Source organism: Anolis carolinensis, chromosome 4 (assembly GCF_035594765.1).
Source record: "Anolis carolinensis isolate JA03-04 chromosome 4, rAnoCar3.1.pri, whole genome shotgun sequence".
Taxonomy (NCBI): Eukaryota; Metazoa; Chordata; class Lepidosauria; order Squamata; family Dactyloidae; genus Anolis; species Anolis carolinensis.
In genome coordinates this window covers 170,812,214-170,827,122 of record NC_085844.1, presented here as the reverse complement: position 1 = coordinate 170,827,122, position 14,909 = coordinate 170,812,214, and the positions used below count along the sequence as shown (strand labels likewise).

At 38.4% G+C, this 14,909-nt stretch overlaps 1 protein-coding gene across 3 annotated transcripts in view; it reads left to right on the top strand.

Annotated features, from left to right (window-relative positions):
• Positions 1 to 14,909, top strand: part of patj (PATJ crumbs cell polarity complex component) — a 222,948-nt gene that overhangs the window by 152,002 nt on the left and 56,037 nt on the right. For all 3 annotated transcript variants that reach the window (XM_008109348.3, XM_062979565.1, XM_008109353.3), the window contains 2 exons: positions 582 to 673; positions 11,680 to 11,752. In XM_008109348.3, the coding sequence (XP_008107555.2) occupies positions 582 to 673; positions 11,680 to 11,752 (165 nt within the window). The remainder of the gene's footprint in view (positions 1 to 581; positions 674 to 11,679; positions 11,753 to 14,909) is intronic.

The window sequence follows — 14,909 nt, the reverse complement described above, 5'->3', positions numbered from 1 at the left end:
TTGAGTATATGTGCACTTCATGCATTTCTGCACGCTGTCATACTAAAAAAAATGCAGTTATGCCTTTAAAAAGAGTCCTGTAGAATACTGATCTCTTCTTCTGAAAGAAAAAGAGTAATGTGAGGAAAGCTGATATGATATGAAAGTGTAATAGGTTCACAGGAAATGGAATTTATATCTGTTCCATGCTGCAGTGTTTGCAGCTTCTATATTTCTCATTCATTTTGTAGTTTGGTTTGGAGTAGTAGAACTGTGCTTATGCCATTTATCTTAGTCCCAATAAGAATAACTGAGCCCTAGTTTATTTATTTATTTATTTATTTATTTGCGACATTTATATACCGCCCTTCTCACCCCGAAGGGGACTCAATTTGTTATTTCAACATTACAATCTTGTCATTCAAGGAATAAATAACAACACTCCTTTTTATTTTGTTATTGCTTATGACTGAACATAAGATTAAGATAACAAGTGTGTGTTATGGTGAGGAGATAATTCCATGGTTAGTGGTGATGTAATGAAAGTACAGAGCAATACTTAACTCTTTCGTAATTGTGTTACATGTTCTTTGTCAAAACAGATAAATAACCAGATTTTATATGGAAGAAGTCATCAGAATGCTTCTGCAATAATTAAGACTGCACCATCAAAGGTCAAACTGGTATTTATACGGTAAGCATGGCATCATCATTAGCACTGGTCCCTCTATTACTGGCCCAAAATGGAAAGTGCAAAAATAAGGGAAACCTGGTTTCAGAGTAGAATCTGAGAGTAAGCCATTTAAACATGTTGCTGCCTCTTTTCCAGTTCACATTCTTTTTATGATATAGGTTCTCATTCTGATGCTGTGGTCATTTGATTCAACCAACAACTGCTATGTAATTGTGAACTGCTTTTGAGTTATAGTTTACTTTTAATGGTTATTATAGGCCATTTAGAGCATAACTTGATTTGGGATGTGAAACCAAACTAAATATGAGAAGGATACTCCGCTTTATTCTTAGACAAAATGGAATTGCATTAGACAAATTGGATTAATTATAACATATCTTGGGTTCTTTGGGTGGAATGGGACAGCAATCTAAATAAACCTAATTTCCTTTTAATGTTCTTAATGTAACAGCAATATATATTCCTTATTTTAAAATGCCTTGTTTTTCATAATGGTCACTAGTAAATCCAAGGCTCCAGTATAAGCCTGTTTGAATATGTTAAGGATGAGAATTCTTGAAAAGTACATATGAATATTCTAACTCCAGTGAGAAATAGAACACTGTAATCTAAACCTACAATGCATCTACATTTGGCTTATCCTTAAAAAATATTTGGAGAGAGTTGAAATTTTATATTTAAAGCATCTGTTGGATTATAGTTAACCAATAAGGGGTTAATCTTGTTCCAGATAGATATATTACACATGGAGAGAAAAGCTTCCTTTCCCTCTCAGATTCTCAGGTAGAGAATATCTATGTCTGTACAGATAGGTCATTTGCTTGTGATTGTACTTTCACATTTGAATAGATAAAGTTGTGTCACAAATCAGCTGTCTTGGAAGAGGAACAAAGAAAGGATGTCAGCTGTTACATAATGCTTCTCTACTACCAGCTTCTTTACTACCTTTTGGGAAAATCTGAGAGATAGTCCTGGATATCTCAAGGAGATGAATCAACTTGGCAAGGCAGAAGCTGAACAGCAACCAAACCCACACCTGTTCATCTGCAAAAACAAAAACAAGCTAGCTCAGTCTTTTTTGTAAAAAATATTAAGTGAGTCATGGTCTAATGGAAGAGAGAGAAGGAGAAGAAAAAGTGGCTACAGGTTAGATCAATGCAGGGAGAGAATGTATATTAAAAATCAAAGAAACAGGATTTCTGAAAATATGTAGACTAGCAAGTACAACCAATGTTAACACTAATTTCACCCTATTTGAATGATTGTCTTAACGAGTAATGTTGATAGTTTAATGCCCTTGACACTATAATGGAGTCTCACTAACCATGCTTTTTGATAGGTGATTCTAGTTGTAAATCCAGTATCCAGTAATATTTACAACTGGATATACCAAGAGACCACACCTTGGGCAGACCTCATATTTGATGGGACAAACCAATGGTTAAGCTATTCAGCCAGAAATGGAAAACAAAAGCACAGGATCGTATATTTTGACAAATGGTAGATTTGTGCGAAGCCCAAAGGAGTGAACCGATGACAAATCAGATAGGATAGGATAGGATTCAAGTTGTAAAAGAGCACATTGAAGGTCTTGCAAAAAAGACTACCATAAATGTTTACATTTTATTATAGGTTGTGGAAGGTAGGAAAGATAGCATTGCAAACAGAAAGCAATTAGGCTGGATGAGGATCCCTTATCTTATTCTCCTTGCTGGACTGAAGCATGTGTGGTTTTAAGCTTTTCAGGTTGTTTTGTTTTTTCCCCCTTTGTGTATCTTTGTAATAGAAGGAGAGGCAACTTGAACTAGCAATAAATAACTCTGGCAGTTTTTCTTTGGGGACTGACTTTGGATCAGTTACCAGCACACAATGAATAGGATTTTGTTTGTACAGCCACAGTCATTTCCCTAACCTATAGACTTTATCTCACACTTCTCCCCTGCATTTCTAAACATGTAAAATCCATTGAGGATACGATTTATGACTATTTATGCCAGCGTCTATCATGCTTCATTAGAGAATAGTCCCAATAAAGGGAGGGGGGAGAAGATGGTCAGAGATAATCTTCTGGACTCCAGAACTAGGATATAACTGGAAAAAACACCCAAAACCACATGGGATAGGAGCTGTCAAATTTTCCTGGATCAAATGGGTTTAGTGATGTTTAGTAAGGGGCATTCCTATGGGCAGTCTGCTACCAAGCACTGACATTTCTCTCCCAAAAACCTGCTTCATGAGCCTGGCATGGTAATTTTTAAAGTTAGGTTTCCCCTCAAGTGGTGTTTGGTGTAGGATCAGCTGCTTCAGTCTACTCTAGAGTAGCAGGATATGAAGAGAAAGTAAGGTTTCCCTCCAAGGGGGTCTGGTGTAAGATCAGCTGTTTGGGTTTATGTAGAGTAGCGGGATCAAGAAGAAAGTCAAGTTTCCCCTCAAGTGGGGTCTGGTGTAAGATCAACTGCTTGGTCTATTCTAGCATAGCAGGATCAGAGAGGAAAGTCAAGTATCCCATAAGCTTTTCCCCCCAATGATGTTTTTAATGGAGTGGGCAGGGACTACACTGGCTCGTGTAATAAATCTGAAAACTGATAATTTTGATAAAACTGGCAAGAAAAGACAACGTGTAAAGACTAATGAGAGGCAGAAGGATATCCTTGGTAACAATATGGGACATAAGTCCACAGTAATATGATGCTTCCCCACCACCATCATAGGATGGAGTCCCTATGTTCATCTTCGCTGACCTACATTCGTATTTGGCTACTAAGTTCTGTGGGAAGGGCCTTCCATTTTACTGGTGTTTTTAGAGTCTACATTGCTTCACAGCTTTTTTTCTGTTGAATAAATATTATTCTACTTATTGGCTCGGATTTAGTAGTGCCCTAGCTTGAGCAGGAGGAGTCTCTGCCTTATGAATTTGCACACATATGAACATGGGTTTTGCTGTTTCCTGTATTCTTCCACCATAACTTCAACCCCCAGTGATATATCATATTGTATTTTGGCATGACCCCTGAAGCTCAAGATAATCTTTTCATGAAAACAAAGTAGTGGAACAGGAGAAGTAGCCAGAAAAATGGGGGTGGGTGGGTTTTGAACCCCTAACCCCCCCCCCCCCCCCCCCCCGCCTACAGCCCTGAGTAGACAGGAAAGTTCTTTTACAAAACTCCACCTGAGGTTCTCAGCAACTGAGTCATTGCTACTAAGACCTTGCCAAGAGGTTAATAAGGAATTACTAGTTGATCTGTAACTTGTGTCAATGGCATGAGGGAATTTGTCTGCTTTAAAGCATTATTTTGCTGATAGCAAAATAACTCATATCACAGATGGAGTATCATATCTGTGGAATACCAATAGGCCAACTGCCACTAGGGAAAGGTAGGAAAGGAAAGAAGCATGAAGCTACTATTTGACAGATACGGAGAAGGTTTCTTAGAGTATAATTTTTTGAAGCTTAACACCCATCCATACCAGCTAGCATGGCTAGTTTTGAACCTTCTACAACGCATAATAGAATCCCACAAATAGATTTATAGTTTTACAAGGTCTTTAGCCTTTTCTGCCAAAAAGTGCTAAATTCCAAATCCCAGGATTCCATAGCATTGAGCCATGACAGCTAAATAACAACAACCATAAGAAGAAGAAGAAGAAAAGGAAGAAGAAGAAGATGATGATGATCGGGGGCAGAGGACTCTTACAAGTAAAGCAAGCAGTCAAAAAAGAAGAACATGCCCTGGCAGAATATGTAAAGCAAAGTGAAGAACCTGCTTTGATTGAAGCCAAAAATCAGAAACTCCTCAAAGTACAGCAGACAAAAAACCAGTATAAGAAAACCACACTACAAACTAGAGCTGACAACTGGCACAACAAAACATTGCATTGAAAGTTCCTTGACAAAATTGAAGGAAAAGCTGATAAGGAGAAAACCTGGCTATGGCTCACGAATGGGACCCTGAAGAAGGAGACAGAAGGCCTGATCCTTGCAGCCCAGGAGCAAGCCATCAGAATAAATGCAATTAAGGCCAAGATCGAAAAATCAGCTGATGACCCAAAATGCAGACTCTGCAAGGAAACGGACAAAACCATTGATCATATTCTCAGCTGCTGTAAGAAAATTGCACAGACAGACTACAAACAGAGGCACAACTATGTGGCCCAAATGATCCATTGGAACTTATGCCTTAAGTGCCACCTCCCAGCAGCAAAGAACTGGTGGGATCACAAACCTGCAAAAGTATTGGAAAATGAGCACGCAAAGATACTGTGGGACTTCCGAATCCAGACTGACAAAGTTCTGGAACACAACACACCAGACATCACAGTTGTGGAAAAGAAAAAGGTTTGGATCATTGATGTTGCCATCCCAGGTGACAGTCGCATTGATGAAAAACAACAGGAAAAACTCAGCCGCTATCAGGACCTCAAGATTGAACTTTAAAGACTCTGGCAGAAACCAGTGCAGGTAGTCCCGGTGGTGATGGGCACACACAAAATTACGATCTGTCAACTGCAAAAGGCCATCCTACTGGGATCTGCACACATCATCCGAAAATACATCACACAGTCCTAGACACTTGGGAAGTGTTCGACTTGTGATTTTGTGAAACGAAATCCAGCATATCTATCTTGTTTGCTGTGTCATACAATAAAATAATAATAATAATAATAATAATAATAATAATAATAATAATAATAATAATAATAATAATAATAATAACAACTTTATTTTTATACCCCACCACCATCTCCCTGAAGGGACTCAGGATGGCTTACATATGGGACAGAAAGTCTGACATACAGAATAGTAACAATCCATTAAAACAAAACCACCAGTAAAATAAAATAAGAACATCCTAAAATAAAACAATCCATATAAAACACAATTAACATAAGAGAAAAACAGCAGCATTAAGGATTCATCAGGCCTTGTTTAACAAAAACCAATGACCATGATTATAAGAATGGGTGTGACCAGGCCATAAAAGGGTCGGACATGGGATAGTGCATTACTTCTTCAGTATAGATGCACCTTGTATTTCTTCACCATCCTTCTAATAATAATGCTGCTTTTTAAAATAGCCATCAAGCTAGACAGAAGACAAGGGTGAAAAGAGGGGGTGGGGCACATGTAAAAGCAGCTTGTCTGTTAGATGCTTCATTAATTGAGGTATATTTCAATGTCCTACAACTTTCAGTTTTGAGTTCTTTTCTGGAGTATTTCAGGAGAAAAACAACAGAAACTTCATTTTGGTACTTGTGACATGGCTTCCAAAGAAAACAGGTAGCAAGTCAAATGACAAAAATACTTACATTTGTAAGTGAAAATATTCTCAGAGTGTAGGCCTGAAAACCAACTAAATTGAGATGTGGTACTGGAGAAGAAATCTGCAGATACCATGGAATGCTAATAGACAGAAAATGCATCCTGGAATAAATCCGACCCAAACTCTGCCTACAGTCCAAGGTAACTGGACTGAGGCTATTGTATTTTAGCCATATCATGAGATGGAGTCACTAGAAAAGACAATAATGTTTGGTAAGCTGGAAGGCAGTAGGAAAAAAAGGAGGACTGCATTCCATATGAACAGACTCAATCAAGGAAGAAACAGATCTGAGTTTTCAAGATCTGAGCAGGGCTGTTGAGGATAGGATGGCTTGGAGTCTTTTATTCATAAGGTTGCCATAAGTCAAAATCTATTTGAAACTAATCAACAACAACAACAATGCTATTTTCATCTGACTAGATCCCATATGACTAAGGGTAGCAGAGCTAGCATAATGAAGAATTAGTTGCTATCGTTGGCAGTGCAATGCATCTAGAAGAGACTAATGATCTTGATTCCAACCTCCTCTTATGTTTCCTAGCTACTGAAAATTAAATGTCATGTATAACAACTCATTCTCCATTACTTAATTGCATTGGAAAATATGCCTATGGAAAGCTTTTCTGATTATAGCAAGAAATATAAGGGACTGGTTGAAGAGGGATTTGTTGTGATAGTGTGCTGCACAAAGTTGCATTCCTTATGAGCTATATCAAATTGCATCCATGAAACTTGTTTAGGTAAATAATACTTATCCCTCTCCCAGCCAGTTCAAAAGAAATTATTTTTCTGGAAGGCGATGGCATGAATAATTAAGACCCATTTCAGTCTATCTTCAGGTATGATTGTGGCATGGAGATGGCTTTAGACATCTTGCTCATTAGCAGCAGGCACTAGTCTGAAGGCTGTTTCCTGGTTGTTCCCCTCAGAAGTCTTTTGCAAAATCAAACATGACATCCTTCTGAGACATATGGCAAGGGGAAGACTTGGAAGTATTGTTTTACAACTGGTCTTCCCAGGGCAGTGAATTCCGAAAATGTTGCTGCAGTAAGTCTGTAGGTCTTCAGTGATTCTTGTTTTTTCTCCTCGTGATAATTAACATTTATGTGAAACAACTAAGAGATGCTGTTGGAATTTTGGGGTTCAGCACCATCAATATTATCAAAACCTGGGCTGAGTTGGATATACAGAGCAAATTCTCTTGAGAGAGTTTTCAGCTACTAATTTAAAGGAAGTAGTAGGGAGAACTTTAGTAATGAAGTGAAGTTTAGATTATGTGATTTCAGATATTTATTGCACTGTGGTTTCTTAACTATACTGAATGGTATTAATTCATCTGACTTGGGATCTTGGTTATAGGATGGCAAACAGTCTGAGTTGTCCTGGTGGATGACTTACACCAAGGAATAACATTCTGTTGTTTCTCCCAGGTCTCTCTATAGCTTTCAGTGTCATTGTGCAATGAATCCTTGGCATGGAGGAGCATGGTGTTAGGAGATTTCTGTTGCACTGTGTAGTCATTTGCCTAACAGTATATCACAAGGTTCTGTGCTGTCCTGTGTGCTTTTTGAATTTCAATATGCAATCACTAGGGGCTGTCACCTGGAGATTTGGTCTGAGGTATAATCAGTTCATGAAGTATGCTGAGCCCTATCGCTTACTTCAAGCAGTTTGTCCCTTGATTGTAGGTTTAAAGTTAGGACTTTTACATTGGAGATTATGGAACTCTTGGACCATGGCTAAAGATAATTTTGAGACTGGTGATAGAAACAATCTGATATTTGTCCCAGAGAGGACAGTATGCTGTGGATCTGGAAATTGACAACACTATCTAGCTGTCCTTGCACCTCTTTTTGACGTCCCACAACATGCCATATAATTGGCCTCTTCATATCATCTATACCACCAAAATAGAGATGGCTTTTCTATTTTCAAAATAGAAAGCAATCAAAGATACTATCTCTGTACCCTAGGAAGACTCTCTGTCACTTTTCTAAACAATAGAAAGCTATCAGACTGCAGCCAATGGGAAATTCCTTGGCTGCTGCTGCTAAATTTAAGTGGCATTCAGAGGGAGAGACTGAAGGCATCTTGAAGAAACTCCTAAAGCAGTGATACTCAGAAATGCTGATTTGTGGATTATACCAATTCCTGTGCTATAGCATCTAGCCCCTGGTGAGTTTCCATGAAAGGAAGAAAACTTGAAGCCATTCGACACAAATATGATACAGTTTGGGAGACCTTGTGTATGTGGATCCATTTTTGATACAGTACTCCGAGAATGAAAAGATAATGGCAACTGGTTGCATGGGTGTTAACGTTTTCTTGTAACCCACTGTAATGGCAACTTTTCTGCTAAGATGCCCTCATTTGCTTGTTTTTATCATCAAAGGATGGTTGTCATTATTCTGGTTAAAAATAGAATGTGTTATAGTTGCGGGGCAGGCAATGCAAAAAGACATTTCTTGTTGGTGGTGTTTTCTCTTTGAAACGACTTCTTTTGAAGCAGAACTGAAGTCATTTGAATATACACAGTCACAGCAGGAGGGGGTCATGTGCGTCAAGCTCTTCCTACCTAGGCTTTTCCTTTCTTGTTGTTATCTGTATATCTTTAAAAATTACCACCTCTCAAATGATACACTGTGCAAATTTAAAAGGTATGGGGAAAGTCAGATGGCCCTAGTGCACTTAACATTGCTCAAAATAATGACAGGCATCCAAAGAACACCTTAGGGCAGAATTAGTCATCATACTTGGCACAGGACAGCTGTTAAAATGGCAGCACAATATTGGGTTTGTTTAGCATGTTATAACTTCGCATTGCAATTCTCTCCTCTTTCACTACATCATTGACTAACCTTCCTTCACATCATTGACTACAGGGAGTTGACTGCTGCCTTCTAGACAAGGATGGGAAGTACTTTGTTCATGGTTTGCATGAAAACCATGAGAACTTTCCTGTGTGGCCCTCCATTTTCTCTGAACCCAGATGTCCAAATTTAAACAGGTTTAAAAGTCCAACTGGAAAAAAAAACATTGAGGGCACATGTTCCATTGTAGTACTGCTTGGGAGGTTCTATCTGGAAACAAATCCTCCAGAAAAGGTTATGGTTTCAAAAATGTTTGTAACAAGTATTGTCAGGAGGACCCAAAAAGAATACTTTTCACATTCCTATGCCTTCTTAAAAAAAAAACAACTTCCTAACCTTACCATGAAAAGGCATTGCCTTTCTTTCTATCCTCCTCCTCCCTCAGACACATGTAGAATTGCCTGCTCATTCCTTCCTCACACCTCTCTATAGCTCCCCATATTATGTTGCGAGAAGGCTCCTGCCAAATGTCATCTGATGATTTGGAGATGATTTCAAGGAGAATATCTGGCATACAGACATAGTTTTCACTACAAAGGCCTTTCATTGCCCAAATAGTCAGATAATTACTTGTTTAAATTGTAGGTTGTCTGAAGGTATTTTATTGCTATCAGATCTTCTCATTAGAGGCTGCATCAAGCGCTGGGAATATTTTATGTTGATTTCAGTGTTTGTGCTGATTAGATTTTTTTTTGTTTTTTTTTAAGCAGCAACCAACAACCAGCAAAATCTAAATTGGCACCAGATAAAAATTACTAGTGGTTATGGAGCTTAGATATGCTGATTAATTTTCATCAGCAAGAGCTATCTCCTATTTGGTTTGTATGCTTAGGAAAACAAAAGAAGCTAGAAAATTACTGTTTAACATGCTGTAGTGTTTGAGAGGAAGATGCTTAGAAAATCAAGCACAAATGAGTACTGCACACCCTTTGCTATTATTGTTCATGCCTTTTAGGTATTTGTTGTACACTTCTGTCTGTGTGGCTTGATAATTGTGGTCACTGTAGTTCAAAGACTGCAATTTCTCTATGCTGGTCCAAAAGCTTTGAAAATAGTGGCTGAATTCATAATGTGAACATTCTAATCAAATTTATTTGGATCCTTCAAATGCAACAGCAGCAACAGCAGCATTTGAAAACCCTTCTTTATAATGATGGTTATAATCAGATATTACTACTATGAACTGTATCAGCAGCATTTCAACAGTGTCTTACATTGTACTGAAACATATGCTGCTGCAGCTTTGCTGAAGTGAAACAGATCTTTATCTGGTTATTACAGTGGATGAGTAAACACCTAGGAATCCTGTGTGCAGTCAAATATTCTATAGGGGAGTGTTTCTCAAACTCTGCTCCTCCAGGTATTTTGGACTTCAGCTCCCAGAAATACCAACTAGTTTACCAGCTGTAAGGAATTGTGGGAGTTAAAGTCCAAAACATCTGGAGGAGCAGAGTTTGAGGAAAAGCTGCTATAGAGGAATGAGTGTTGTACAGATTAAGTCTTCCTAATATAGAAATTCAAAATACTTCAAAAACTGAAACTTTTTGCAAATCCACTTTTGGAGAAGGTGGACTAGTCACACATCCAGCAGGTGGGAGGACTCCACTTACACAAAGTTATGTAAAAAAACAGACATGCAGATGCTTCTGCTCTCATCTTTGGCCTGGCTAGTGACAGCACACAGTGGGGCAGATACCTTGCAAACAGCCCAGGGGATGAGTCTTATTGGCTACCAGCTTTATCCAGCCCAAAGAGAATGACAAAGACTCATGGGAGTGGATGCAAAGGAGGATTTCCCCTTCTTCCCCAGCCATTATGCTGAATACGTAGAAAGTATGCTGAAATCCTAGGGAAGTGTCTGAAACATCTAATTTTTACAAGGGCCTTGTGCAAGTGTAGTCCTATTTCCTCTTCTGTTTCCCTCCTCTGAGGAAAGACTTAGTGGGTGCTGAACCTATAACTAGCTGCCTTTTCCCAAATCATTCCTTCACTATATATGTGAAATACAGTTATTCCAACATCCAAAACAATCAAAAAACCCCACAAAACTCCTGGCCCCAATCATTTCAGATAAGAGAAACTCAATCTGTAATAATTAATAACAAAAAATAGATTCAAATTTAGAAATTCAGAAGATGGGTTGTTGTGTGTTTTCCGGACTGTTCCAGAATTATTCTCTCCTGACGTTTCACCCACTGGAGAGCCCAGTTTAGGTGGTTTAGTTCACAGTGGAGGAGGTGAGGTTCGCAGATCACACAGAGAAGCCATTAAAATCCACAAGCATGTGGACAATTTCAATAGAAAGGAGGAAACCATGAAAATAAACAAAATCTGGCCACTAGTATCAAAAAACTCAAAAATCAGAACAGTAAATAAGGAACAACACTTTAAAAACAGAGAAGTTCCAAACATTAATCAATCAGGGGCAGCTAACGACTCTGCACAAAGGATTCCCCCAGGCAGGAAGAAGCCAGGAGATGAAGCTATTCAATGTTAATTAGGTGATCAATTACAACATTTACATTGGCCTCCAACTGACAAAAGTTCTCCTCTCACCCTGGACTTTGCACAGATACACAAACCTTCCTTTCTTAGTTTTTCATATACCTCACAACCTCTGAGGATACCTGCCATAGATGTGGGTGAAACATCAGGAAAGAATACTTCTGGAACATGGCCATACAGCCCAGAAAACATACAACAACCCTGTGATTCCGGCCATGAAAGCCTTCGACAACACAATTCAGGAGATATTTGCAGTTTGTTAACCTATCAGTTTTCTCTCTCCCCACCCCGCCTCCCTGTTTTTTTCCAGCAATGATGATGCATTTAACCAGATGGCTGTGGCTCCTTTCCCATTACCCTCTAGCTCCCAGTCTTCCATTGAGGTAAGAAGCTTTTCAGTGTTCCTTAAATGAAAGCAATTAATCATAATTAGCAGGTTAATATCAATCCAGGCATTCGTCTGATTAAAGCCTGTATCCTAAAGCACAGATAAGAAAATCAGCTGCATTTAAATTTCCTCTGATCATAAAATAGTTGGCATGGTTCAAGTTTGCATTCCACTCTGCTCCAGGAGAGATTATTTCTAAATAGGTCATCCTCAATGATGCAGCTATTTCACAAACATTTCCACAATTTACATTAGAATTGTTAAAACTCATGAGAGAACAACCCTCTGGCTTATGGAGATCTTTTTCCTTCCCAAAAACAGGAGGGTAGCACTCTGCTTATTACAGGGGCAGCTGTGATGTTTTTCTAGTGTGTGTTTTTAAAGAGTATGTGCTTGCAAATATAATGAAATTGAATCTTCACTGGGTTCAGTGTGTGCCACATTTTTATTGTTGTAATTTATTTGAATTTATTTGTTTTCTTAAGCTTTTTCATTATTACACCTTAATTCATGTTCCTCATTTTAATGTATCACATGAGCTATAAATGTTTGTGTTCAAACTGATTGGATGATGTGGTGCCGTGGCCTTGACTGCACCAGAAGCTTCTTATAAGTCAGCACATTTGGATTTCTGGGTAAGACCAGAACATAGAGCATTTGTAATCAGATGTTCTGCACTATAGTCCAATTCTAATTCCTGTACAGAGGTGGATGAGAGTCATAGAGTAAAAGATCTGGAGATCCAAACCTTCCTCTGTCCTCTGGTAGCTATCTGCATTCCAGTGAAGGTTGAATGTAGGTTGGCTGCTACAACAGAAACACTGCCAGCATCCATAAAGATTCCAATGCTTGCTCACATAAAATACCCCATATTTACATAAGTCTAATACACCATCGAATCTAATGCACACCTCAAATTTCGAAACCCTGAAACCCAAAAAAGTATTTGCTACCAAATGTAATATGCAGTGGCAAAAAATACATTCTTTGTAATCTGACCATTATAGTTGCTGCCTGTTTATAGTTCCTTCTTTAAAAACAAAAGTGTTCGGACACCAAAGCGTCCAGGAATTGAAAAGAAAACATTGGGATGCATCTATGCTATAGAATGAATGTACTTTAATTGCTTTTGGTTCAATGCTGTGGAATCCTGGGGGCTGTAGTTTTACAAGGACTTGAGCCTTCTCTGCCAAAGAAAGCCTTGTTTTTGCTCAGTACTAAGATTACCGTATTACATGAATCTAATGTGCACCTTACTTTTGGAGAGATAATTTTGCAAAAAAAAAAGGTGAACATTCAATTTGAGTGAAACCATAAGGAGATGGCTGTAAAAATGTATTAAACTTTTAAACATTATAAATACAAAGGCAGTAAAAAAAAGTAGGTACATGCGGGTGGGCGATGACTATAGCTTTAGAGAGCAAAGATATATGCAAAGCTGGATTTCCCTCCCCTTTCTCTGCCCCCAGTTACTGGCTTAGGACCTCATCAGATGGGTGGGGGAACGTGGGTGGGGGTGGGGGGAGCAGAAGCAACTGTCTTACACCATTCCCTCCCGTCTTTCCTCACCTTCAAGGATAGCCAGCCACCCCACATGCTTACCATGCCTTCTCCCTTCTTTCCTGTGCTTTACTCCATCTTTCTCTATCAGGAGTTGATTGACACTCGACTTCTCATGAAGGTCTTCGGTCTCAGTTTCCATATACAGTAGAGTCTCACTTATCCAACACTCGCTCATCCAACATTCTGGATTATCCAACACATTTTTGTAGTCAATGTTTTCAATACATCGTGATGTTTTGGTGCTAAATTCGTAAATACAGTAATTACAACATAACATGACTGCGTATTGAACTACTTTTTCTTTCAAATTTGTTGTATAACATGATGTTTTGGTGCTTAATTTGTAAAATCATAACCTAATTTGATGTTTAATAGGCTTTTCCTTAATCCCTCCTTATTATCCAACATATTCGTTTATCCAACGTTCTACTGGCCCGTTTACGTTGGATAAGCGAGACTCTACTGTACTTGGGAAATGGAAAGTCATGGAGTCCCACTGAATGTGCCCTTATGTCCAGATTTTATCCAAGATTTTATCTTTTGTCCTTGTATGTGATTTTTTATGACTTGCTTTTATTGTTATTTGATCTGTTTTATTGCTTTGTTTTATTGTTGTTGACTGGGCTTGGCCCCATGTAAGCCGCCCCGAGTCCCTTCGGGGAGATGGGGCGGGGTATGAAAATATTATTATTATTATTATTATTATTATTATTATTATTATTATTATTATTATTATTATTATTTATGTTGTCTGATGGCCTCCAAGGAACTTTTGTGTGTTTCCCAAGCACATGGAAATGAAGCCTGAAGATTGTGGTATGACGGCCATAGTGAATTAAATAGGCAGATCCCAAGATCTCTCTTTTCATAAGATCTTGAAGATGCCATCATTACTCTGCAGTAATGGTCAGTCAAGTGGCTATCGTTGTGATAGACTTGTGCTTTCTGTCCTCTATTTCTTCTTGAAAGTTTTGCACTTCATCCAATCCCCTTCAAAAGATGCTTTACCTGTATGAGTGAAGTTGTTTTTCTTCACAGTGCATGCGGTATTCAGAAATATGCTGTCTGTGTATTAATGGTTACCTGCAAAGTGTGTTATTGTTTTTTGAAGGATAAGGCTTTTGATGCAGTCAACTAAATGCAGGTAGATGTTTCCTGCTTTCTCAAAAACAACTAATTTAAAATCTTTGGCTGTTACCTTCATGGGGAAATGACTTAAGTGGTGGCTCAGTGTATTTTTTAGATGTGAGTGTATGCTTTGCTTCATCATACACAAAGAATAATCAAATTTTGTGTTCAGCAGGAGGCTTCTTCAGCCTGAACATTATTATAGCTGTAAGGCATATGTCCTTGATTCAGTCTTACCTTCATGCCTCAGTTGAATTTGTTGGTTTCCTAACTTCAAAGCAGGAATTCAGAGTCATATCGCTCAATATTTCTGGGACAAATAGAATACTACTCAGGATACGATGTCCAGGGCTTTTACATTTTTAATCAACACAATCTGTCTCTTAATATAAAAACATGCAGCATAGTATCAGAGGACATTGTCAGCCTTGTTTGAGAAACTAATGTTTAAAGGGCATTTT